This window comes from Megalopta genalis, unplaced genomic scaffold, assembly GCF_051020955.1.
Source record: "Megalopta genalis isolate 19385.01 unplaced genomic scaffold, iyMegGena1_principal scaffold0037, whole genome shotgun sequence".
Lineage (NCBI taxonomy): Eukaryota > Metazoa > Arthropoda > Insecta > Hymenoptera > Halictidae > Megalopta > Megalopta genalis.
Window position 1 is genome coordinate 395,469 of NW_027476106.1, and position 25,792 is coordinate 421,260.

Here is a 25,792-nt window from a genome sequence, read left to right on the forward strand (position 1 = left end):
GGTGCGAACAACGCCGTCGCTGTTCGCCCAAATTTCTATGAACCGATTTACAATTTGCAGTTCGTGCAAGAGTCCGAGATTCGTCCATTTTGTCTGCTCGGCGATTCCAGCGTTTAAAAAATGAAATCGTTCGCCTCGCTTGTTAATTCTTCCATTGAACGAAACTTCGTTCGTCGAATACCCAGAAAACGAAAAGGAAAAGGAACATTCTACGAAACCCCAAGTCGTTCCGTACTTCCTATTCTCGCAATGTTTCTCCCGTGTCTTCTCGTCACCTGAAACGCTCGGCTTTCTTTCTAAAGATACATGTACGCGATTCCGTCGGTTCTCTGTTTTTCGCATCGTGTCTCGAGAAGAGGAGAGAAATCGATGCGCCCCGTTCCATTGATTTCATATCGTTTCATTTCGTTTCGTTTGGATCGGATTCATTTAGCTCGTTTGTCCTTTCGCTCGTTCAGAATCTAGTCGGTTCGGTATCATTGATTTGTTGTAGCTTCGAACGTTCTTATCGATTGTTTTTTGGCTTATTGCTGTGAGGGAACTGCTTACCGCCTTGATGGTCTAACATCGTCAGAGTGTTCGCTGCGACCTCCTCGCTCTACGACAGGGTCGAAGGGCCCACACGTTAACGGAAACGAAAGATCGTTCAGTGATGCGCGTGAACAACTGCGAAATTAAGTCAGAGACAAACAAGCAGAGGCCGCGTGCACGCCTTGCCACAGATTGCCACGGATCGTTCGCCACGGGGATAATACGTCTGTTCTCGCGATCCTAAGGGTCTGATTTAACTCTCGTTTCGCAGAGATTCTCCTCGAAGATCGCGGGGACCGCGGGGATCGTGGGAATTCTGGCGAAAACGAAAAGCATAAAGAAGTGCAAGTTGCGACCCTGGTTCTTCGAAGTCGACCGGCCGCGCGCGGCTCCGATCCGAATCGTGTGTGACAAAACGTGCCGGGGCTTTTAATCAAACAAAAATCTCCATAATATTCATCTATCAAAGAAACACAATCGTTTGTCCGAGTTGCTCGTTCGTCGTTGCAGCGATCACGGAAACCGTGGGAAATCGTGCTGCACGGGTTACAAATTTATTTATTTATTTATTTATTTATTTATTTATTTATTTATTTATTTATTTATTTATTCTTCGGCGTGCTCTCGTTGGCCGCGGACGAGCACCTCGGACGGGATGATGGTAAAAAATCGGAACAAAACAGAGAATAGAATGATCACGGTGATGTGAGAACAGATAAAGGAGGAATGGCGCGGCCAATAAACGTACGACGAGGAGAGAGAAAGAGAGAGAGTGCGAGAGTGACAGTGAGAGCGAGAGCGAGAGTGAGAGCGAGAGCGAGAGCGAGAGTGAGACTGAAAGTGAGAGCGAGAGATGCAGGCTGCAGCACGTGAATCGAGGACGTTTCGAGCCGAGGAACTTTCCTTCTTTTATTATTATTATTATTATTATTATTATTATTATTTTTGTTATTATTATTATTATTATTCGTTGCTCGGGAACGAAAAGCTTTCTCGAACGTCTCCTCGAACGTCTCACGTGCTCCACCCTGTACACGCGGTGTCCTGTCGCCGAATCACCCCAGGGCGGCACCGTATCGATAAAACTGCTTTTGGCACGGATCTTTTGTCTTTCGAGAGATTTTCGGCTAGACAAAGATCCGCGACGAGCGCCGCGAATCGCCAACTAATTTTCGAAAGGCGACGCTCGATCTCGAAGAAAAATGTACGGAGAGTACATTGTACAAATGTACGGAGTACATTGCACGAATGTACGGGCCGAGACAGGCCGCCGAAGGGGTCGCGACAGGACACCCCGTAGACCGCGATCGCTGGAACGAATGAAAACTGAAGCGAGTCGTCGTAGAATCGTAGCTGTGTTTCAGCCACGTCGCCGCTGTCCATCGGCATGTTCGATTTTCCACGCACGGTCGCTGCGACACCGACGTGAACGTGAACGTCTAGTCTGCTTGCGCACCATGCAAGCATTGCCGCACAACCCTGTGTGCTCACGGTGGTTGATCCGATCGCAGAGAACCGGAACACGGCAGTGCAGAGTGCACGCCGTACACGACGTACGACGCGACACGGTGTCTCGCGCAGCATCGAGAGAAAATTCCCGGGGAAGGGGTCGCAATTATTTTCATTTCCACTTGCCGGAAACCTGTCCGGCCGACGTCCGTCGATTTCAACAAATTTCTTCGATCGACCGAGAATCAAGGGAATTGCGAATGGGAAACGCGTTTACGACGAAATCGCTTTTGCCAATATTTGCTAATGGGTCGAATAATTAACTTGGTTAGATATCGCAGATGTACGGGGTGTCCAAATGTTACTCGCAATCGGGAAACGAGGGAATCCCGAGGTGATTCGAAGCAACTTTTTCCTTTGCGAAAACTTTCTCCGAGGCTTCGTTTACGAGTTATCAACGAAAAACGGTGGCCAATGAGAGATCGCGCACGGCTAACGCCCCGCCCTCGCGGCCACTGCCGTTGAGCCTGACGCCCCGCCCTAGCGGTCACTGCCGCTAAGCCGGACGCCCCGCCCTCGCGGTCACTGCCGCTGCGGCCGCACTCGCTCTCCGATTGGTCACCGTTTTTCGTTAATAACTCGTAAACAAAGCCACGGATCGCATTTGCGCCAAGGAAAAAGTTACTTCAAACGATTGGGAGTGTCTTTTGGGACACAAAAATGAGAGCGTCGAAAGTAAGAAAATATCTTTGTTCGAGTAATCTGACCGTCGTCCCTATTTTTTCACGCGCATTTTCAATGCGCTGTTATTAGACACGGAACAGAGCTTTCGGGAATCTCTCGCGAAACAGAAGTTTGAAATTTAGACTAGCCTAGCTTTTCCAGTTTCCCAGATATCGGAGCAAACGCATTTCCCATCCAAGATTCGTTTTTTTCCCCTCGAGGTTCGTTTAGCCTCGCACCCTTCGAATATAAACGATCGTTGATCAAGAAAATCCGTGTGAAATATTTTTGTAACAACTGCTATCTCTCTCTCTCTCTCTCTCTCTCTCTCTCTAGATGTTTCATTAAAATCGACGGACGCGTCTCGGCCCGGCATTTTCCTCGAGGTGGCACACGTTGTTGGGCCGTTTTCTTCTTCACAGGGGCTGGGGGTGGGGCTTCGAAATCGTACGATATACACGAGAAGAGATCGATACTATTATCTTTGTTCCGCGTTGATCCCCGCGCGATCGGCGGACACAAAATAAAAAGCAAACTGACATGAGGCTCGCTCGCGCGCTAACTTCGTTCGAATCGAATAGATATCAACTATAATGTCGCACTACTAACGCATAAATATTTTAAATACATATATCTAGATATGTATATACACACAGACACATACACATACACATATATATACATATATGTATATGTATACATACGTATGGTGAATGCATTTGATTTATTTACAGGTACATACACGTGGGCACCGAGTTCTATGTACACGACGGTGTCGGTAAACTCGTAGAACATATGTATAACACATAGTTGAAGCGGAGGGCAATCAAATTCCTACTTGGTAAGACGACGGTCGACAAAAAGTATGTTCGATGCGGACATGGTGGAGATCGGAGGGTTGGTTTTCTTCACCGGAGAACACGTGTGTACACGGGGATGTGTCTCGCCATTAACGGCGAACCGAGGAAATCGAGAAAATCGAGGCATTTCCGATGCGAAGCATCTCTGAAAAACCGAAACGAAAATTCCATCTATTCGTGGCATTCTTCGTTGGAAACGCGACGCAGGAAAATTTGGAAAAAAATACGTTCGACGTGGTTTCTAAATTTCTTTCGTCGTCGATTTTCTACGAAAGTTTTGGCCTATCCGATAATAGAAATAATGTCACTGAAAAGAATATATATTTTTTTTATTTTTATCATGATAAGAATTTGATCTTCGCAATTCTGATCTTTCCGAAAGAATTACTTTCCGCCTGTCTCGATGTCGGTTAAAAATAAGGAAGATAGTCGAAAATCATTGTTTTCTCCCCTACGGTTGAGTCGTGAATCGAGAGACACCCTGTATGTTATACATACACGTATATTGTACACGTACACATGGACGAATACGCTGTCGCTCGAGTCTATCCAAATGCTTGCGACTCGTGATATTAGAAAGGGAACGAAAACCACTTTTAGTTTGGTCTATATACAGGGTGTCTCAAAAATGTCTCGCAATTCGGAAATGGGAGATTCTCGAGATGATTCGAAGTAACTTTTTCCTTGGCGAAAATGCAATCCAGAGCTTCGTTTACGAGTTATTCGCGAAAAACGGTGCGCCAATGAGAGGCGAGCACGACTTGCGCGAGGCGGCCCAGCCAACGAGCTCGCAAAACCCAGTTCCGCTCATTGGCTCGGCGCCAATCGATCTCGCCTCCCATTGGTCACTGTTTTTTTGTTAATAACTCGTAAACAAAGCCTCGGAGAATATTTTCGCAAAGGAAAAAGTTGCTTCGAACGACCTCGGGAACCTTCCATTCTCGGATTGCGAGACATTTTTGGGACACCCTGTATATAATTGGCGCTCAGATTGTCCAGAAAAATGGAGAATTTTGGAAGAGGAGATGCGATTAATTTGAGTCTTGCGCCTTGTTCTAATAATTACCGATTCTATAAAAATGAGCTGCAAGGCTCGAATAGTCGTATCTCCTCTTCCCAAATTGGCCATTTTCGTGGACAATCCGAGGGTCGGTAAGGGAGGCAAATGCGAGAACAACGACAGGAATGGACGCAAGATGTTCGAAGATATCGCCGAAATATTTCTTTAACTTTTAGCACGAGAACAGACGTACGAAGGAATAGTAATCCGTTTGCCATGGAAATCAAAGTATTTCGTTTCGTCCGAGCGACAGCGTGGGACAGAGTATATACGTATGTGTACCGTGCGTGTGCGCCAAAAGACAGATTCCTCTAACCACGCGCACGCTTCCGACGCGAACACGTGTTGCACGAAGGGCACGCGTGGCTCGGTGTGTCGCGTACTTTCGGAGCACCCTGTACACACGTCGGAGGACAGTCGGTGAAACAAAAATCACTACGGCTAAAAACTTTTAAGGTCAATAGATACTTTTTACTGAACAAAAAAGATAGGAGTGTCGTATAGATATATATGTATATACATATATACACGTACAAGGTGTCCGATTTCAGTTGAGAACGTAAAGAAGTCTAGTAGACGCGTGATTTAAAAAAGAACAAACAAACGCACAAACCAAGACGTGACTTTTAGTATTTCGAGTGAGGAGTCAAATGTTCCTATTAGCTTTTTAATGCGTGGGTGTTTTGAAGGTTATTGCAAGGTCGTCTTTCTCTTTTATTACAAACCTATATTTTCTATTTAGGTAAACAAATGCGCAACTTTTGTTTGAAACATTTTTTGAATGTCGAATGACGATAAATCCGGAAAAAAGTAACATTGTTATTTTAATAGAAAAACCAAATTATTCTTGGCGTAAGCACGAGAAATCAGCTAAATATCTTAAAAAATAGATAACTTACAAAAAGCACGTTTCAAACGAAAGTTATGCATGTTTTGACGTAGAATACGATTCCGAACTGACAAGTATCGGCTTACGACAAAAACGAACAATACGACGTTGACATAACCTCGAAGATGCGCACAAATTGAAAGACTAGCGATATCATTTGATATCGCACTCGAAAGCTTTCTTTCTTCGAATCACGGGTCTACGAGATTTTTAACAATCTCAACTAGGACGGGACGCCCTGTACACAAACCATGATCTGTTATTACGGTATGTATGTATGTATATCGTTATACACGAACGTAAGAGTATGTAACACGTTGACTGAAAGCGACACAGCTAAGAAAGCCTCGTGTTCGTCTACCAATAGAAAGGGAAACTAAAAACTGAAAAGGAAACTCAACGGAAAAGTTGATACGCAATCCATGGAAGAACGTGATGCGTATCGCGAGAAGTAAAAGACAGAGAGACAGAGACAGAGATAGACAGAGAAAGAGAGAGAGAGAGAGAGAGAGAGAGAGAGAGAGAGAGAAAGAGAGAGTAAAAACAGATACGGACAAATTACAATTACGTATGCGTCTAATCGAGATGCATACATTTAAGAATACACACGAGAGTAACACGTCTACGCTCCGTGTACTTGATTGCTGGGTGTGTTGACATTGACAGCGACGTAACGCACAAGATACGCCACGAGATCGCTGCAAAAACCGATTATGGCTGATTCTACGTGAAACGGCGCGTCGAAACCGAAGAGGGAAGTTTTCTCGTCCGAGCCGCCATTTTCGTGCAAATCGAGTTCGAAAGTTCCCAAGACATTTTGCTTTCCCTTTCCGGGGCGCTCGACGGTCGACGGACTTTCAAACTCGATTTTCTCGAAAACGGCGCGCGAACGGGGAAAACTGTGTTCTTGCTTTCCGACGCAGTTTTCCGCGTAGAATCGTCCAGCGTAACTCGGTTGTACCTTGTGCATCGAGGTACAGAGGGTGGCGGATCAAAAGTAGATTAACGTGGGCATGAGACATATGACTTTGAAAACGGGAACGGAGAAGCGAGTGGCGAGAGGATTCGTAATAATAGAGAGACAGGGGGATAGAAAGAGAGTCAGAGAAAGAGAGAGAGAGAGAGACATAGACTTTAAAAGGGGGGGCGGAACAGTGAACGGAGTTTCAGGGCGCACAAAGAGACGAAGAAACAAAACAGTTCTGAACGGAGTGGTATTCCAGTCCGCGAGATAATAATACCGATCCACACTCTGTAACATGACTCGATCGTAACGTTTCATCGTTTATTTTTTTCTTTTTTTTTCTTTTTTTTTTGTTCTCTTTTGTTGTATATCTCTGAGTATACTGTATTCGTGTACTGGCAGCAGCAGCAGCGGTTAGCAGCAGCGAGCGCAGCACGGTAGCTGGATGTTTTAGGTAGCAGTTACCTACTTATGTTAGTCAATGTCATTGTCGTGTTAAGAAGTTAATTTGGGTGGAGGCGGCGTCGGTGACCTAGGCTGGTGCAACGGCCCCAACCGATTCGACCGATATTTCCGAAGAGACGCGCCGTAGCACGTCGGTGGAAATCGTTCGTTCAACCCTCGTGCACTTTCTTGGCTAATTTCACCGGGCGACAAAAATCGTTCGCCCCCGAGGCGGCGCCCTTGCGCGACAGCGCGCGGAAGGAGGCGTTTCGTGTTTTCGATGTCCGAGAGAATGCTTCGGAATGAGAGCGATGCTGGATGGAGATCGCTATGATGGAAGATCGTTTATGATTCTCGGAAAAACTAAACGGACTTTTCCGTTTATTAATTGATAAATTAACAATAATTATAATAAATTGGCACGATAGGTCGAAGCTTTCTGAAAATTCGGAAAGGCTGAGAACTGATCGATTCGTCGACCATTAAATGAGCCGTTTATTTTGAAAGTGGCATAAGTCACTTCACCGTAACGAAAAGTGGTGATTTTTTAATGTTTATACGAAATTATTTATACCGAGAAAAATATATCAGTATCCTGAGATAACAAATACAAGTAAATCTTCTCGAAAGTTAGCATCGATATTTTTAAACGTGTTAAAACGCAAACCCTTAAATATATCGACTTATGCCACTTTCAAAATAAACGGCTCGAATCGACTAATTATTTTCGGCAACTTGAATAACGCGCGCGCGAAGAAGGATTATTTCATCGATCTGACGACCAACGATCGTCCAGCTGGATTTGCACAGCAGTTACCTGAACGATGCACGAGGGTTCAAGAAAGAAAGAAAGCTCCTTGTTCGGACGAAAATTGCAGCCAGCCAGGATCGCAGATAGCAGTGTTGGTTTGCGACGACTAGCAGAGTCGTTTGCGGTGGTATTTATTGTACAAGTAGTTGGTAGTTAGTAGTAGTAGTACTATTAGTAGCATTAGTAGAAGTAGTAGTATTAGTAGAAGTAGTATTAGTAATAGTAATAGCAGTAGTAGTAGTAGTAGTAGAAGTAGTATTAGTATTTGTATGGTAGAAGACTGTACAGTGGTAGTTGGCTGTCGATATTCTTCTTCAACCACGAGCTCGTTACAGAAAAATACACAGATCGTGGCCTCCCAGGCTTTCTGGTGCCGCTATAGCACAACTACACGCCTCGTGTGACCATACGTATGTAGTTGTACAGGCGACGGGGCTATAGATCTCGGTCGCATCGCAAGTCGCAACGAGTTCATCGAGCAGGGAGTTGCGTGTTTTACGATCCAGTGTCGTGCTGGTCTCGTTATCGGTCGGCGAAGTTTCGAAGAGAAAGAGAGTAAGAGGGACAGAGTGAGAGCGAGAGAGAGAGAGAAAGATGAGAGAGAGAGAGAGAGAGAGAGAGAGAAGTAAAAAAGATCAAATTCGGCTAGCACGTCGAGAACCCGAGCCTCCGGAAGGGAAAACGTGAGAAAAAAGAAATCGCCGCCTGATCGAAACACGAAGCGCACGGCGTCGATCCTGATCCATGCGTTTCGCGGTGCATACGAGGCGCGTGCAACGTGCAGCGCTATTAAAAACGACCCGAACCAGCGGCGTCGATTCGGACACCGAAAGGGCAAAAGATTTCGATTCCCATCGCCGGCGCAGGCGCGAGAATCAACCGCCCGAGCTGACGCATGCGCACGGAGTCCCGCGCAGAGGACGCCTGCCGGCCGAACGTTACGATTCCGAACCACGATCGGACAGAGGCTCCGCGTTGCGTCGCCGTCGTAGTTCGGGATCGCGATACTCGCGGGACTCTCCGCGCATGCGCCGTTCTCGCGTAGTTGACTTTCGTGCCTGCCCCGACCGCCGCACCGCTCCGAACACAGCGACTGGGAAGCTCGTTGCGCGAATTTACAGGTGTAAACGGTAATTAGCCACCCCCTGGCCACCGATAGCTTTCTAATAACATATTTTCGGCGAGGCGAAAAGATTCGCGCGTAACGTTGATGCAATAGAGAACCTTCAAGAGACTCATTAATCTCGGTCCGGTAATTAATGAATCGTAGCGTTTCAAGTGCTTCCTAGTACATAGTCGCTGCGTTCGGTGCACCGGTACTGCTTCCGACGGAAAGCATTCGCTCGGAAAAGTAGGATGTTGTGCTGCAAAAATGATCCGTGGTGTCCGCACGTTGGAACACGGGATAACGGTTCGATTCTCGGATATGTGTATTGCAAACGCAGATTTCTCTGGGATCGCGACCGTTCGTTCAATTTCCTTTGCCCGCGTTTCCGCCGGAGAACGTTGCAACGTACATACGCCGCGTCTCGGAAGTTTCAACCTCGACAAACACGAATGTGTGTACTCGAGCGATAATTTGTCGAATACGTCTCTTATCTGGCGAACGGTAAACGATATTATGTAACAAATGATATCGACAAATTACGTAACAGATTGGAACATTCTTCCAGATCGTTAACCGGAGATATATAAAATATTGATTCGCGGTCCCATTGAACGAGCAATTCGAAACTTCCGAATGTCAGTGTACGCGACACAGGCTGAGTCAACGAGAAAACTTCCGTTTCGAATGACGCATTTACCTGATCGAACCAAATTTTGTTAATCGATTCCAAACGTTCGGTCTTTCGAATCGTAACTTCGCGTTCAGAGCTGGGTTAAATAAAATATTTTATTCGTTATGACAAATTTTTAAGATAACATTTGATTCGAAAAACACTGAAAATATTTGTATCATAGTTCGGAATATTTTATTTGTTTACTTCATTTCAACAAATAAAATTATTTCATTTTATTTAATTTCATCTCATTTATTTCGGTAATCTAAAACGAACGAAGCAACTTTTCCTCTACATTGTTTTTATGTTATGAAAATAAAAACTATCTTATCTTGCGTTTTAGATTATCAAAATAAAAAAATTCTATTTTCACGATTTAGCTTTAGGTACATGGTAAATGAGATATTTATTTCATGCTTTAGCAGTCGCGATTATCGAAGTAAAATATTTCATCAACTGAAATTTTATGTCCTGCTTCAATTACTACTTTATTCGAATCGCGAAGAATCTATTATCTAAAATAGTATTTTAATCATTTCCTCTATAAACATTACCCAGCTCTGTCCGCGTAAAATAGAAAATCTTTCTAGCCGGAAGTTTTCGGCTCACCCTATGTGCAAGCACGATGGAATCGACCGCCGCGTCGCGCGACTGCTTCGCGTCGGATCCGCCCGTTGTATAGCGAGTAAACGCGACTAAACGCGAATAAAAGAATTGCTCCCGGTTCCGCGGTGGAAAACGACGGAAAAACACCGGGAGAGAAAAGAAAGGTGACGAGGTCGCGGGAGAGCGTTCTCGAGATAAGCGAGCGTTTATCGATTCCCTCGGAGCCGGAAGCGTGCACGCGGGGTCGGAGCGTCGGATCGAATCGTAACCGACTCGCCGGAGTCCTCCAAGGACCGAGAGAAAGATGGCGAAGACGATCGCGTCGGTACGACCTTGGAACCGCGCGCGTCCGGTCAAGGAGTGGGGGCAGGCACGGGCAACGAGCGCGCTTCGCTTCGGGAGCATGCTGGGTCCGCGTCGCGAACGCCCTCCACGATTCGGTAGGCGGTGACTCCGCGGGCGTGGCGGGCGTGGCGAGCACCGCCCCAAAAACGGCAATCCGCGTTCTAGACTCTAAACCAGGCACGATATCCAAACACGAACACGGAAGATTCGGTACAATGTGCAGTACGAATTTCAGTACAGAATCGTCTGTTTCGATTCGACGGATAGCGCACACTGTTCCGAGTGGGCGTGGCTTAGCTGCTCCCAGAGTCTGCGAAGTCAGGACAGTGTAACGGATAGCGAACTATAATCATGCCTGCTCTAGACTCCAAGATAGTCGAAAGGAGAAGACCGTGTCCCACTTCTGAATAAAATGTCGCGAGTAGACTTTGACCCCACGGAAAGCGAGGGTCCACAGGGCCCGTGCCTGGCTGTAGATTCTAGAGAATCGGAGGCAGAGATAGACGAGACCGAGCCGTCCTCCGAATAAAATGATCGGGCGTGGCTCCGCAGCTCCCGCAGATCTCGTTGCCCATGAGTTGCCCGAGTCGCGGTCGTGGTGGGGGGCGTGCTCGAACACCGACGCTCCGGGGGCGTGGCGGAACGCGGTTCGCTGTATTTACGTGTGTTGTGTGAGTCCGGAGGCGGGCCTCGGGCCCTCGAGCCCTCGCGGGCAGGGTCAGGAGCGCGACCGAGTCGGACGGGAGCGGGAGTGGGGGCGGTAGGCGCGGAGGCAGCCAGAGGAGGGGAGGACTAAAAACGAGCTGTGCGTGAAAACAGGCGGAAAGGGTATTCTTCCCCTTTCTTTCGTTGGTAGACTTATATGGCTAAAAAGCGATTCACTCACCTCCCTGGTCATCGAGCGCGACCAGAGTACGGATGCCAGCCTCCTTGCTCTACGACAGACAGAGGCAGCACAACACAGACAACCACCACCAGTGTTAGAGAGATGTTTTTTTTTCTTTCCTTTTTTTTCTTTTTTTTTTAGTAGTAGGTATATAGTATAGTAATATTAAGTAAGTATATTAGTAGTATATAAGTATTACGGTTAGGCAGAGGCGGAGGGTGTGCGGAGAGAAGTTGGTGGAGAGAAGTGGGCTGAAGAAGCTAAGTTTTATATATATATCTTTTTTCTCGAGCTACTTTTTTTCCCTTTTGTTCGTTTATCGTTCTTTTGCCGTAAATACATATATATAAATATACATGCATACATACATACATATATATCTTTATATTTATATTATAATATATATTTTATAATATATCTTTATATTTATATAAATATAAAGATATATATATTTATATGTGTATATTTATATATGTATATACAGTATTTGTTTGTTGCTAATCGAACGGTGCTAGATATACAAGTACATCGTGACCGGATCGTTTTATCTGTTTATGGGGAAAGGGGCCTTGTAACGCGTGGTATACAGTTACGAGAGTGAGAGGTTGATCGATTTTGGTCGTATATACTTTGTGGTCTTTTCGAAACGTATCTCTGCATATGTATATGTATATGTATATATATATTTATACGATACGTATGTAGAGATATTTTTGGTTGTTGTTGGATGTTGTACTTGAAAGCGGGTCTGGATGAGACGCTCTCTCCCTATTATCTATCGTTGCTGTCTGTTTTGATTGTTTCTCTACGGATACTTTTATTTTTGGTTAAATCGGTGGCCGTTGACGCGCGGTAATCGGCGCGCTTCGATTCGGCCCCTGTGTGATGGTGCAGAGAGACGGGTGGGCAGAGTTTCGATTATATAAATCGAAATATAGTTTTATACTTTGGCACGGACTCACACGGTTCTTTTGTCTAGAGGCACATTGTAGAAATCTATTTGTGGTGTCCGATATTAATTTACAGATATACAGATCTCGGTGTCCGGCCGCGATCTCGGGCCTGTCGCTTGTTGTTGCTGTTGTGGTTCTTGATGTTGTTATCGATCATGGCGATGTTGTTCTTGTAGAGTAGTAGTAGTAGTAGTAGTAGTAGTAGTAGTAGTAGTAGTAGTAGTAGTAGTAGTAGTAGTAGTAGTAGTAGTAGTAGTAGTAGTAGTAGTAGTAGTAGTAGTGGTAGTAGTTATAGTAGTTGGCAACAATAGTAATAGTAGGAGTAGTAGTAGTAGTAGTAGTAGTAGTGGTAGTGGTAGTAGTTATAGTAGTTGGCAGCAATAGTAGTAGGAGTAGTAGTAGTAGTTGGCAGCAATAGTAGTAGTAGTAGTAGTAGTAGTAGTAGTAGTAGTAGTAGTAGTAGTAGTAGTAGTAGTAGTAATAGTAGTAGTAGTAGTAACAGTAGTAGTAGTAGTAGTAGTAGTAGTAGTAGTAGTAGTAGTAGTAATAGTAATAGTAGTAGTAGTAGTAGTAGTAGTAGTAGTAGTAGTAGTAGTAGTAGTAGTAGTAGTAGTAGTAGTAGTAGTAGTGACAGTAGTAGCAAGTATAAATCTTCCCCTGTAGCATCCGACTCGCTCGCAGAGGACAGACAATCGCCAATCTCTCGACTGTACCATATGTTCGTCGACTGGTTTATTGTTGTTTATCTGTCCTACAAATTGTCTGTACGTACTCCTCCTACAGATATATCTGTTGTTTCTCTGTTGTTGATGTTGTTCTGTTTCGCTAGAGCGTGGGCGGGTCGAAAGCGCGGTCTTCCCCGATCGCTCTTTTCTCGGCTTTCCGTTTCGATTTGTCGTGGGGGTTTGGAGAAAACACGCCCCGAGCCACCCTCCTACCCGACACCCGCCCTGCGACGCTTTCCGCGCGTCGCCGTTGTTTCCTCCGCCGCGCGGAGAAAACGCCGCGCCGCGCCCGGGAGAACGTAGCGAGGAACAGATGCGCGAGCGACTGGCTCTCGAGGCGCGGTGAAGAGAGAAGAAGAAGAAGAGAAGAGACAGAGAGTCAGAGAGACAGAAAGTAAAAAAGAGAGGCGGACGGACGAAGATTACGACACACTGTGTACAGTGTTCACGCCGGTTGGTTCGTCGGTGAGTCCGAGAGTGTCTAAGTCTGTAGGTCCGAGAAGATCGGCATGGAAGATCCGCCGCGGTTCGCGGTGTTCGATGGAATATATCGTATTTCGCAGAATACCGGATACACCGAAAACGGTTCGAGTGGTTGGACGCAGAGCTTTCCGGCGGTGGGAAACGGAAAAGGGGTGAAAAAGTGACGGGGTCTCCGCGAGAGATCGATAAGTTTCCACGGCGCGCCGTACGCCTCGAGAATCTCGCTCGTGATCCGAGATACGAGATAACGCGTGCGATATCGAGGGGCAGCTTTGCGTCATCGTTTCGCCGGTTCTGGATTCGCTGCCGAGAAACGGGCAGCTTTCCGGTAGCCGTTGCGTTTTATCTTCCGGAAAACGAAGCCGCGCCCGTGCACGGTAATGTCTCTCCGATTGACGCTCAGATTGTGCTCTGAAAATGGATTATTTGGGAAGAGGAGATACGATTATTCGATTCTTGAAGTTCATTTTTATAGTTACGAATTGTCTACGGTTATAAAAATGAGCCGCAAGGCTCGAATAATCGTATCTCCTCTTCCCAAATTGTCCGTTTTAGTGGAAAATCCGAGCGTCGGTAAGGGAGTCGGTAAGCGCGTCAGTAAGTGACTCGACCTTCCGCCGATTTCTAGATCGCCCCGATCGTCACGTTACGAACAAATTGAAGCTCGTCGAAACGATGACGCAAGCTCCGGGTAAAAATCACGCGCGCGCAACATCGCGCAGGAATTCGAACGAGAATTCGCGCGAGATCGGTTATGTCAAGAAACCGGTCGATCCTCCGTGGAGAGACACGCCCGACAACGAGAACAAAAACGAGAACCGAAAAGGATATAACCGATAACCCGATCGTTTTGAGTCGCGAGAGACCGGAAGCGGGGACCGTTGGCTGGCTCGGAACCATTTCCGAGTCGTTTCCGGGCTTTCTCCGGAAAAACGCCGGTGATTCTCGGGACTCGAACGAACATCGGGGATACCTAAATGAACGCAAAAGTAGAACACACGCACACCGAACTGGGTATTTCAAGGAAGAGCCAGAAGAGACAGATACAAAGACAGAGCAGTGACAGAGACGGGAGAAAGAGAGAGAGAGAGAGAGAGAGAGAGAGAGAGAGAGCATGAAGAGATCGGCGAATGACCGGACGAGAGAGGAGAGAGCGAGAGAAAAGGAGCCGAGAGCTTCATCCGACTGGATAAACCAGAGGGCGAGAGGGCGAGAGAGCGAGAGGGTGAGAGAGCGAGAGGGCGAGAGGGCCGAGTAATCGCGAAACGATTCTCGTCTGCTTTGTCGTCGACGCGCGCAAGACGGCTCAAGAGATCACCGGAGGATCCGAGATCCGTTTCTCCTCCCTCCTTGCCCTCTGTTCCCGTTTCGCGGAAACGACTGCGATTCGAGCGAATCTCGCCGAGGGAAGCAGGGAGAGAAATGGAGGAAAAGCAAAGAAGAATGGAAACTCGCGGGATCCGACGCGAAAAAAGAAAACGAGCGGCCGAGTAAGAGTCGAGAGCCGAATAAGAGAGCCGAATAACGGCGAGTCGAGCACCGCGCGGATCCGGCCGGATGTTAATTAGAGGCGAGCTCTCCTCTCCCTTTGGAAAAGGGAGCGTCCTTTGGAAAACTGGGGAGACCGAAACCGAAAGTCCCATTGCTCTCCTTTGCTCCTTTTCTCGCGCTCGCCTTCGAAGTCGAGCCCGGAGAGATCCGAGACTCGCGACGATCATTCAAATGCAACTTACGATTCGATTCGATCGCGAGCCGTTCCAATTTTTTGGAAAAAGTCGATTCGACACTGTTCGGACGTCGTTTAATTTTGTAGTTGATGTCGTTCAAGGGGGCCGACCACTTTGACGCGATCAAAAATTACTTATATTTTGAAACAATGACAGAAGAGAATTAAAGATTTGATCGATATAAGTTTTTATGGCTTATTTTACAATGCTGCGAACTATAAAAAAATGATGTTAAATTTTTTTAAATGCTGTTTCTTTAGATTTTCAACGACATAGCTCGAAATTCCTTTTTTTTAAGATGGCTAAGCGAAAATACTTGGAAGAAAAATTCGAAAAATACTTAAAACTAGAATACATTCTCTATACTTTTCGTATTTTCTATATTTTTCGTTTATATTTTCCGTAATTCATAAATATTAGGAAAACAAGGACACCTTGCACACCGTTTTTAGAAACACGATTTCGAGAGAAACGCGTTCAAAGTCTTCGAACGTAATTTTTCACACGAATCGCCTGCAGGCTTCTTATTTCGAAAAATAATTAGTTCCAAAGCCTGGAACCTTTTGGAATTTATTCTTAAGACTGCAAACTACTATTTCGGACGAAAAAGAAATTTGATTTCTTTTAAAATTTCAAAGTGGTCGGACCCCCCTTGAGCGAAGAGAGATACGCGCGATTCTACTCGCGTTTCCATTTTAACCCTTTGCACTCGTGCGGCGATTCTGAGGCGCCACTAAAAGTTGCTATACCATTTTTCAACATCATTCTAAGAGCATCAGACTCGTTTATATTTGAAAAAGAAACTATTATAATTGCATTGCATATGCATAAATCGCAATAAATTATATAAAATAGAAATACTTGTAGATCAAAAATCACGTTTTGGATTTCGAATTCGAATAGCTTCGACTGCAAAGGGTTGAACGACTCGCCCCGTGTACGGTCCGAGTACAGCAAGTTCGAAGAAGAGACAAAAGGAAAGGGTGAAACGAGAGGAGGCCGAAGCCTCGGGGTGACGGTTGGACGCGGGAACACGGAACAGAGGAATCGTTGTCAAGAGAAAGGAAATATTGTGCGAAACATGTCGATTCTGGAAATAGAGTTAATAAAATATCTAGCGGATAGCTGGAAACGGCAAATTCGACGGTAGAGGAGATATTGAAGGAAAAATGTCAGAGGTCGCGGGCAAATGGCTGGAAGGTATAATGCCGTACACCGTACACCGTTAACGACATTTGGACACCGTTTACAAATAGATAGGCGGATCCTTGTGCGTACAAAGATATCTGCAATTTTATCGAGCTGCCCGTATAAACAGCGATCTAGAAAATATATACATCCCTCTCCAAAAGTATTAGGACACTTGGTATAAATTGTAATTTCTCGTTCGGTTTAGATTGTTTTTTTAACGGCATTTTTATGGCAATTTTTAGGGCAATTTTTATGGCGTCGTATCGTCGAAAGTACGCATCGAGTCAGGACCTTAATTGTCGCTTGTGCGATTAGTTTGCCCGTTTATTGCATTTTGTTCGACGAAAACGTATGCCGAGTTCGTCTCGTGCGATATTCAGGATATCTAAAAAATGTCTCGCAATCCGAAAGTGGCGGGTTCCTCGTGTCGTTCGAAGCAACTTTTTCCTTTAGAAAAATTTTCTCCGAGGCACTGTTAACGAGTTATCGAGAAAAAGCAGTGACCAATGAGTGGCGAGCTCGGCTGGCGCGAGGCGACCGAGCCAATGAGCGGAACTGGGATTCGTGCGCTGGCTGGCCGGGCCGCCTCGCGTCAGCCGTACTCGATTCTTATTGGTCACTGTTTGTTCGTTGATAACTCGTTAACGGTGCCTCGGAGAAAATTTTTGTAAAGGAAGAAGTTGCTTCGAATGATCCGAGAAACCCATTTCCGGATTGCGAAACATTTTTGGGACAACCTGTATTTTCGAAATACATGGAACGTGCTACAACGGGCATAGAACCAAATAAGATTAGAAATAGTAGATTATAGTTAACTGAAAAACGCGAGAGATATATCGTCGAAGAAAAAATTGACGTTATTTTTATTATAATGTAAAACGATATGTATGCACTTGTTGTAGCTTCATACGATTGACTTGGAAATAAATTGAAGAAATTATAATGATTTCACGTCGGTTTCCCAAATTTATTTAACTTTCTGTCAGTATCCTAATACTTTTGGAAAGGGTTGTGCAACCTTACTTTCTGGACGCATACTTTCCGCTATTCTAGCCAATTGTTTTCGGGACGCGAGTCGTTCGTTTCAATCAGCATCGCTACTTTGCAATTAGCAACGTGGCGTCAGCATCGTCTCTCTCAACAGTTCCCCGTCCATTTTTCGCGCTGTTCTTTTCAAGAACGTCCGCTAGATTCTCGTTGCGCACAAAGATCCAGCAGCTGGAAACGGTAAACCCTCGAGGTGAACTTTGCATCTTCGAGCAATTGTAAAGCGTGCGCGTCGGAGCAGGTATTTGCGAATGAAACGAATCTTCGCTTCGAAAGTTCGAAAGTTCACCGACGGGTCAACGCCGAAAGAATCGTCTCGCGATCGAATCGACTCGGACGTCGTATATATCGATCGTCGTCGTCGAGCGAGTCGAATTACGTTTCGCTTTTGGGAGTATAGTAATGTCTCCCTAACTGACGTCCACATTGCGCACAAAAATGGAGAATTTGGGAAGAGGAGATACGATTGTTCGAGCCTCGCGGTTTATTTTTACAGTTATAAATTGTCCACGATTATAAAAACGAGCCGCGCAAGGCTCGAACAATCGTATCTCCTCTTCCAAAATTGTCCAATTTAGTGGACAATCCGAGCGTCGGTAAGGGAGACATTACTGTAGAACGTACCGGAGACAAAAACCAATAAACGAGCGTTTATCGATGTTCGCGGGAATGCGACGAACGTGGCCAGTGAATAAGGGAGGAAGACGAAGAGAATAGAGTTCGACAGATGGAAAAAGAAAGAGAGAGAGAGAAATGGAGAGGGAGGATGTGACGCGAGGGGTGTCACGATGCGTTTGGCGAAGTCCGTGAAGAGCGATGCGGCTCGTCTCTGTGCGTGCAAGCGGTTTTCCGATCATTTGCATGGGACGCAGGACACAGAGGACGCAGAGAGTAGCCGAGAGACCCGGGAAGAAGAGAGACTTTTCAGGTTCGAGCGGGCTTTGCTCTCACTTCGAGATCGAGTCCCTTGCGAGCTGTGTTTTTCTGTGAGTGGTGGGTGAATGTTTGTGCAGATAGAACAGACGGATCGGACGGAGGCAGACAGACAGAAGAGAGAGAAAGAGAGAGAGAGGGAGAAAGAGAGAGAGAGAGAGAGAGAGAGAGAGAGAGAGAGTTTGCGAGTCCAGGATGATTACGAAGAAGCGAGAGCACGATGCAGTCGGAGGGGAGGGGCGAAGAGTATTCAGGCAAACACACACAGGCAGCCAGGCAGCCAAGGCAGGTAGGCGGCATAGTTCGCGCAGCGAGTGTAGCGAGTCGATGAATCGGTTGGCTCGTTTCATCGGTCGTCGTCGATATTTCGGTCGGCTCTAAGATTTCTCTCGATCCAAGATGGCGGCTGGACTTGCTCCCTGGGGCAGCGCAGGGTGTCTCGACTCTCGTCGATACGGAGCGGCGCCCCATGGAGGAACCCCTGTGGCCGCCTCGAGAGACTCGAAATCGGGCTTTCCTAGCTCCTTCTCGGAGCTGATTCTTGGCTCGGATTTGGGAAGAAGAGACTCGAGAGTTGCTCTTTGCGGCTGGACAGCTGAACGGATCATCTATCGTTCGCAGTTCGCATCGTTCGTAGTCTAATTTGCAGACCGCCTGGAAGATTCGAAGCTGGTCCTAGATCGAATCTACCAGATTCTACGGAAAATTCGTAATTACCGAATCTCTTCTTCCCTTCGGAAAATAAGGCCGAATAGAAAGAAAAATCCAAGCAGTTTTACGAATCGACGGCGACAACCGCGCGCCTCTTAAATCGGGAACAAAATCTCCATCGAGCAAAGACACCTTCAACACCGAGAAAACTGCGAGCATCCGTCGATCGGACGCGCCGGCGAAAAGCGAGCAACTTCCTCGAGATTCCCGCATTCTTTAGAACTTCTTCGACTCTGTGCGGTAGAACGAAATTGGAATGGCAGCCCGCCGAAATCGAATCGCGAGCCGAACCGAACCGACGCGACGGTCGAGCTTTCGCTTCGCGAACTCTGCGAGCGTCTTAGGCGAACCGAGCTTCTCCCACGGAACTCGGATGCGGCAGTAAATTCTTACCTCTCTTGCTCTAAATCGAGCCCGGACTATTTTCGAACCGACGGTAGAACGCGGGGAACGGTGTAATCTTCGTCGAAGAAACTGCATTCTTTTTCCTATACGTATTCGTGAATCGCGAGTTCAACTTCAAACGATTTCGTTGGAATTTCCATGTTCGGCCGACCGATCACGATCGGAAGAACGCGACGCTACGAAGCGAAAAATGCTTCGTAGAATCGAGCAGAATTAGAAACGTGAATTATTTGGTCGTCGCGTACGAGGAGGCGTGGCCCGGTCCCGAGGAGGCGTGGCCCGGCCCGACGGGGCGTGTCGACGCTGCTCCTCGGTGAGACACGCCCCGCTTCGCGTTCTACCGCCGGTCGAAACGTGCCTTACGCACGGCTATTTCGATTCCGAAGGTTCGAGTTGGGAGAAGCGCGGAGGCAAGCGGGCGGCCAAGCGTAATTGGTCGAGTCAAGCGAGCGGACACACACGTGGCCACACACCGCACACGTGTAAACACGTACATACGCAGTCAGCGACACCATAATACGGACAACAACAGAATAATATCGGGGATGTGCCCGGTGTTCAGCCAGCAAACACGGACAATATAATGGTAAAAAGACACACTGGCAGCAGCGTCGGAGAGCGGGCATCGTCGATGCCGAGTGGGCGCGCGAGTCTCGTTCCATTTTGAAACGCGCAAAGGTTGTGGGCTGCCGATCGACGATTTACGTTTACGTTTACCTGTCTCTCGATCAGCCTCTAACGATCATTCTACTAACGAGCTAACCATGCTCGAACGATGGCCGGGTCGTTTCCGACGTTCGCCCAAAGCCCAGCGTGTTCGACTCTCACCTACGCGGCGTCTCGGTCGGAGGGAGGGGCTGTCGGTCCCGCCTTGCTCCCCCGCCAAGCGTCAGGCCCGGCCCCTCCGCTCTCCTACGCGGCGTCTCGGTCGGAGGGAGGGGCTGTCGGTCCCGCCTCCAAGCTCCGGAATTCAAGACTCGAAACGCAGAGACGAACACGCTTGGCCTAGGGCCTGGACGGATGTCGCGGCGAAATCGACGGAAACGAAGAAAGGAGCTGGCGAAACGAGGCGCGCAGCCGAACCAGGCGGCTCTACCCACGATGCAACGGGTTGCATTTGTCCGAACTCTATCGCGGCAAACGAAAACGTAGAGTTGGGCAGCGTCCCGGAAAAAAGGATTCGCGAAAGACAACCTTCTTGCCGGAGGCAAAGAAAATTCTCTTCCGGAATTGACTCCGGATAAAACGTTTCACCGATTTCGCCTGGAAGTCGTCGGTTCGACGAAGAGTTTGCCCAACACCGAAGAGCACGAGTCGCGCTCTAACCGGACTTTTGGGGGCCGCGTGGCCGAAGGGAACTGGCAACGAGATGCAGAAACAGTCCGGCGGCGCGTTGACGGCGCGACACCGTCGGAAACGCGTCCGCGCGCCGTTATCGTCGTCGTCGTCGTCGTCGTCGTCTCTGCCGTCGACGGCCGATCGACGGAACGTTACCGCGCGAGACATCGTCATCGATCCTCCATCGTTCCTTCGAGATCGTGTCGCGTCTAGAGCGTTCTCCGTCGCCCACCACGGTTCCAATTCCGACGACCCTGTGTCTGCGGTGATTCACCGTTGCTGAAAAAAAAATATCCTCCACCACCGTCAGTATTATTTCTATACTTCTGGATTCGCCTTTTGTCGCTTCTCGTTCGAATACTTTTGCTTTCCGTTCGACGGACAACGCCGCGAACCGGTCGACGAACTGCCATAGAGTTCGGGTGTTCTCGGTTTTCGCGCGGTCTTTCCGGTTTCGCTTTTCTTTTCCGGTCGGTCGCGCGGTTCTCTCGACCGCCGACGCACCGATATCGATACTGACATCGATGACGAGGGCAGGCAGGCCCATGCGAGCCACGTTTTCTCTCTACAGGCGCAAAATGCACGGCCGCAAAACGCGCGCGTGCACCGAAACAACGATCGCCTTCGACGTCCCCGGTGCTCGAGATGCAGCTATGTGCGCTAATTGGTGCAGCCACAGACGTAAGTAGCGGAAGAAAATTGAACGGAGCGACGCAAGCGACTCTGCCATACTCTTCTCTATGGATCGTTGTTCGCGAATTTATCCTCGGTGCGACCGAACAGCGACGATTCGTCCCATTTTATTCGACTCCCATCGCTCGATCGCCGCGCTCGCGAATCAGACTCGAACTCTCGCGGCTCGGTCCAATTACGGTTAGAACGTAAATTTGTTTATTTAACTGGCCGAGCCCGTTGGAATGTATACGCATAGATGTCAGATTTGCCGCGACGATTCGGCGACGATTGCCAAGGGATATTAAACTACCGAACAGTCGAGCGATCGGACGTAAAAATGTATTCCGGACGCGCGCTATGCGCGCAGCGTTCGTGTTATCGAGACATCGAATCAGAGAGCGGCGAAGCAATTTCAAGGGTTTTTACATTTCCGAATGATTTAACACCTAGGCTACCGAGGGCGCATATAGGAGCCTAGAATTTTGCGTTTGTGACACTGAGAGCGCCTTTAGGCGCAGAGGGTGTCCATAGGCGCCCTGAGAATTTGATCGATATTTACATATTCCGATAGATCTGATCGAAAGTTTTACATTAATATTACATTTTCTGATATTTATAGCAATTTGGTTCAATATTATATACAATTTTAATATTTTGTAATATTTATAGCAATTATAATTTTATAGCAATATAATATTGTAATATTTATAGCAGTTATAATTTTATAGCAATATAATTTTGTAATATTTATAGCAATTTAGTTCAATATTATATACAATATTGTACATAATATACAATAGTATATACAATTTTCACAGAAATGCATCCCTACACAAAAGATCGCCGTTCTCGGCGTACATCGTGACTCAATTCCTGCCGTATGGTACGATCGGTGCGTCTCAAAGCCAAGTGGTGTAGTCAAGGGATTAAACGTTCTAGAAACAGAAGCAAGAACAATCGTTTCGACGATGCGCGGAGAGAAAAAGTGCGGTCGGACGAGAACGTCGCGTCGGGATCTCCGATGTTCGATTCTAAATCGCGAACAGAAATACGGTACTCGAATATAGACGGGCAATTATACCGCGAATAGCGAAGCGAACAGCTTTGTCCTTTCCGGTAATATCGATGAGCGCAGTCTCGACTGTCCGGATCCCACCGGTTCGACCGTAAGCGCGGAAAATGTCGTGCCCTTTCGTTTGATCCTCCGCCCACGAACGCGAGACGTTCTTCGCGTATTAAATCGGAGTCGTACGATACCGCGGTATATCGATCGTTTGTTTCTTTCGGAATTCAGAAGAATCGCGAACCTCGAGAGCCTCGAGAGAATCGTGAACGGCGACGGTCGGTCCACGAAACTGCGAATTTAGCAAATTTATAAAAAGGGTCACCTTTTCGTCTCTTATTCTTCTTACCGATGAGACGATAATATTGTTCTACTGTTTCGACGGATCCGCTCGGAAGACTCGTACACCGAGCGAGGTTTAACCAGTTAGCTGTGTTCGACGAGTATACTCGTCACGGAGAGATGGCAATCGGCTATTTAAATTGTAACTTTAAGGAAAGCAAAAACATATTCCGAAATTTCAAGATGCTCGGAATATTTCGTGGCCGATCCTGCGCGAAGTTGTTTACATTGTTGTAAAAATAAAATTAGAAAAGAGTCACGGTATCGGCGTTCGACGCGCAAAGCGCCGTTTTATATTGTTCCTTGCTTCGCCGAATACCACGCTCTCTCTGCAGCAGCAATTTGAATTTTTAACTTTTACAAGTATTCGATTATCCCTGGGTTTTTCGTTTATTACGTGTACGGTATACGTTAACGTCGAGCGAACGAGTAAATATCGGTAATAAGATTGTTAATTTCATCAAATAAAACCGTCTTTCCGATCCAATATTTGAACAGCGACGCTCGCATCGCGTTCGGCGAGTATACTCGTCGTCGTTCGATTCTTGCGACACATATACACTAATGTCTCTCTAATTGACGCCCAGAAAAATGGACAATTTGGGAAGAGGAGATACGATTATTCGAGCCTCGCCGTTTATTTTTACAGTTATAAGTTGTCCACAATTATAAAAACGAACCGCGAAAGGCTCGAACAATCGTGTCTCCTCTTCCCAAATTGTCCAATTTAGTGGACAATCCGAGCGTCGGTAAGGGAGACATAATTCGCGCTCGGATTGCGCGCAAAAATGGACAATCTCGGAAAGAGGAGACGCCATAGTTCGAGCCTTGCACCTCGTTTTTATAATTGTTGACGATCGGTGACTATATAAATGTGCCTCGAGGCTCGAATAATCGTGTCTCCTCTTCCCAAATTGTCCGTTTTAGTGGACGATCCGAGTCCAATCACTGTAGGCGCGCGCTCTGAAAAGGAGGCGCCCACAGCTAACTGGTTAAATTTCATTTCCAGGAAAGAAGAATCGTTGCTGGACGGTCCGCGAGGAATTTCTACGTCGCTCCTAGCTATAACGCAGGCGATTCTGTGGACCGTGGGCTATATGCAGGCCGTAGATCGTGCACGTGTTTACTTCCTCGGAGCACGCAGGATTAATAAAACAGAGAGAGGCCGGTCGGTGAGGTCGATTGCGCTCGCTCCTTCGACGATTAATAACAAAGTTGAACAAGAGAGAGAGAAAGAGAGAGAGAGAGAGAGAGAGAGAGAGAGAATAGCGAGAGCACATACGTTTAGAATCGAGTACACATGTAGTTAAAAAAAAAAAAAAACAAGAAAAAACTGTCGCGGAACACTTATAAAAGACGTACATCATACAAATATAATCGAGAGAATAAGAATGTACCGAGGGGACAACGAGCACACACAGACATAGAGACGAATATATATATATAAGTTATGCGTGTAGGAGAAAGAATGCGGAGCTGAAGAAACATAGAGACGGAAGACGCGAGAGGATGCGGTCGCGAACGCGTCCGATCGCAGCGGCGTTTCCGCTTTTCCAATTCATTTCCAGTTCATTTTTCTTCTCGTCGAACGTAACCGGCGACGACGCGGAAGGAACCGTTCCCGTCTCTCGGTTTCGAGGCAGTGCTTTTCGCCGATCGTTCTCTAAAAAGCTGCGAATATTTGGGAAACGCGGCTTCTCGAAAGCGCGCGAACTTGTTCGAGAACTCTTTCCTTTTCTTTTTTTTTTTCAAGCGAATCACGGCGGCTCGAATTTTCGTTCCGGCCGCGATTTCGGAGCGACGGAAACACGGGAACGGACCTCGAAGAGCATCGTCGCGCGGTCGCGATCGTTCTCCGATCGGAATCTGGATCGGGATCGAGATCGAGATCTCGCGTTCGCGGCCGCTGTAACCGTCTCGGGTCGCGTCGATGCGTCGTCTTACGATAACTCCGAGGAAACTCCACGGAATCGACTGCCGTTCTTCGTTCTAATAAAACGGAACGCGTTTGTAACCGCCGTGCGACAGCGTTCAACCTTTTCTTTCTACCATCGTTATTTCCGCCTTCGGATCGATCGATCGATCGTCTCTTCGCTCTCGTCGTCGCGGAACGTTGCGAAACGTTGCGAGACGTCGCGAAACGTCGCGCTCTATCGATGTACAGTAATAATGTCTCCCTAATCGACGCTCGGATTGTCCACTAAAATGGAGAATTTGGGAAGAGGAGATACGATTGCTCGAGCCTTGCAGCTTGTTTTTTATAGTTACGAATCGTCAAGGTTATATGTCAAGGTTATGCGAGGCTCGAATAATCGTTTCTCTTCTCCCTAAATTGTCCATTTTTTCTGGACAATCCGAGCGTCGATTAGAGAGACGTTACTGCACGCGTATTCCGCGATTCCTCGACTTCTCCGTGCAGCAATGTCTCCCTAATTGACGCTCGGATTGCGCAGAAAAATGGACAATTTCGGAAAAAGAGATACGATTGCTTAAACTTAACAGCTCGTTTTTATAATTGTTGGCAATTGGAAAGTATAAAAACGAGTCGCAGGGCTCGAATAACGGTACAGCGATGTCTCTCAAATTGACGCTCGGATTTTCCACAAAAATGGACAATTTCGGGAGAAGAGATACGACTGTTTAAACTTTACAGCTCGTTTGTTATAATCGTTGACGATCAGATTAATATAAAAACGAGCCGCGAAGCTCCAATAATCGTATCTCCTCTTCCAAAATTGTCCATTTTTGTGCACAATCTGAGCGTCAATTAGGGAGACATTGCTGTATCTCCTCTTCCCAAATTGTCCACTTTTGTGGACAACCTGAGCGTCAGACATTATTCCGAATTGT

At 46.9% G+C, this 25,792-nt stretch overlaps 1 protein-coding gene across 7 annotated transcripts in view; it reads right to left on the reverse strand.

The window, feature by feature from the left end:
* Positions 1–25,792, reverse strand: part of Snap25 (Synaptosomal-associated protein 25kDa) — a 61,166-nt gene that overhangs the window by 20,751 nt on the left and 14,623 nt on the right. For 4 of the 7 annotated variants that reach the window (XM_033472374.2, XM_033472376.2, XM_033472375.2 and 1 more), the window contains exon 4: positions 11,350–11,398. The exons of 2 other annotated variants lie outside the window; for them this stretch is intronic. In XM_033472374.2, the coding sequence (XP_033328265.1) occupies positions 11,350–11,398 (49 nt within the window). Of the gene's footprint in view, positions 1–549; positions 599–11,349; positions 11,399–25,792 lie in introns of all 7 variants that reach the window. One more of the 7 variants, XM_076527735.1, reaches the window with a different exon arrangement.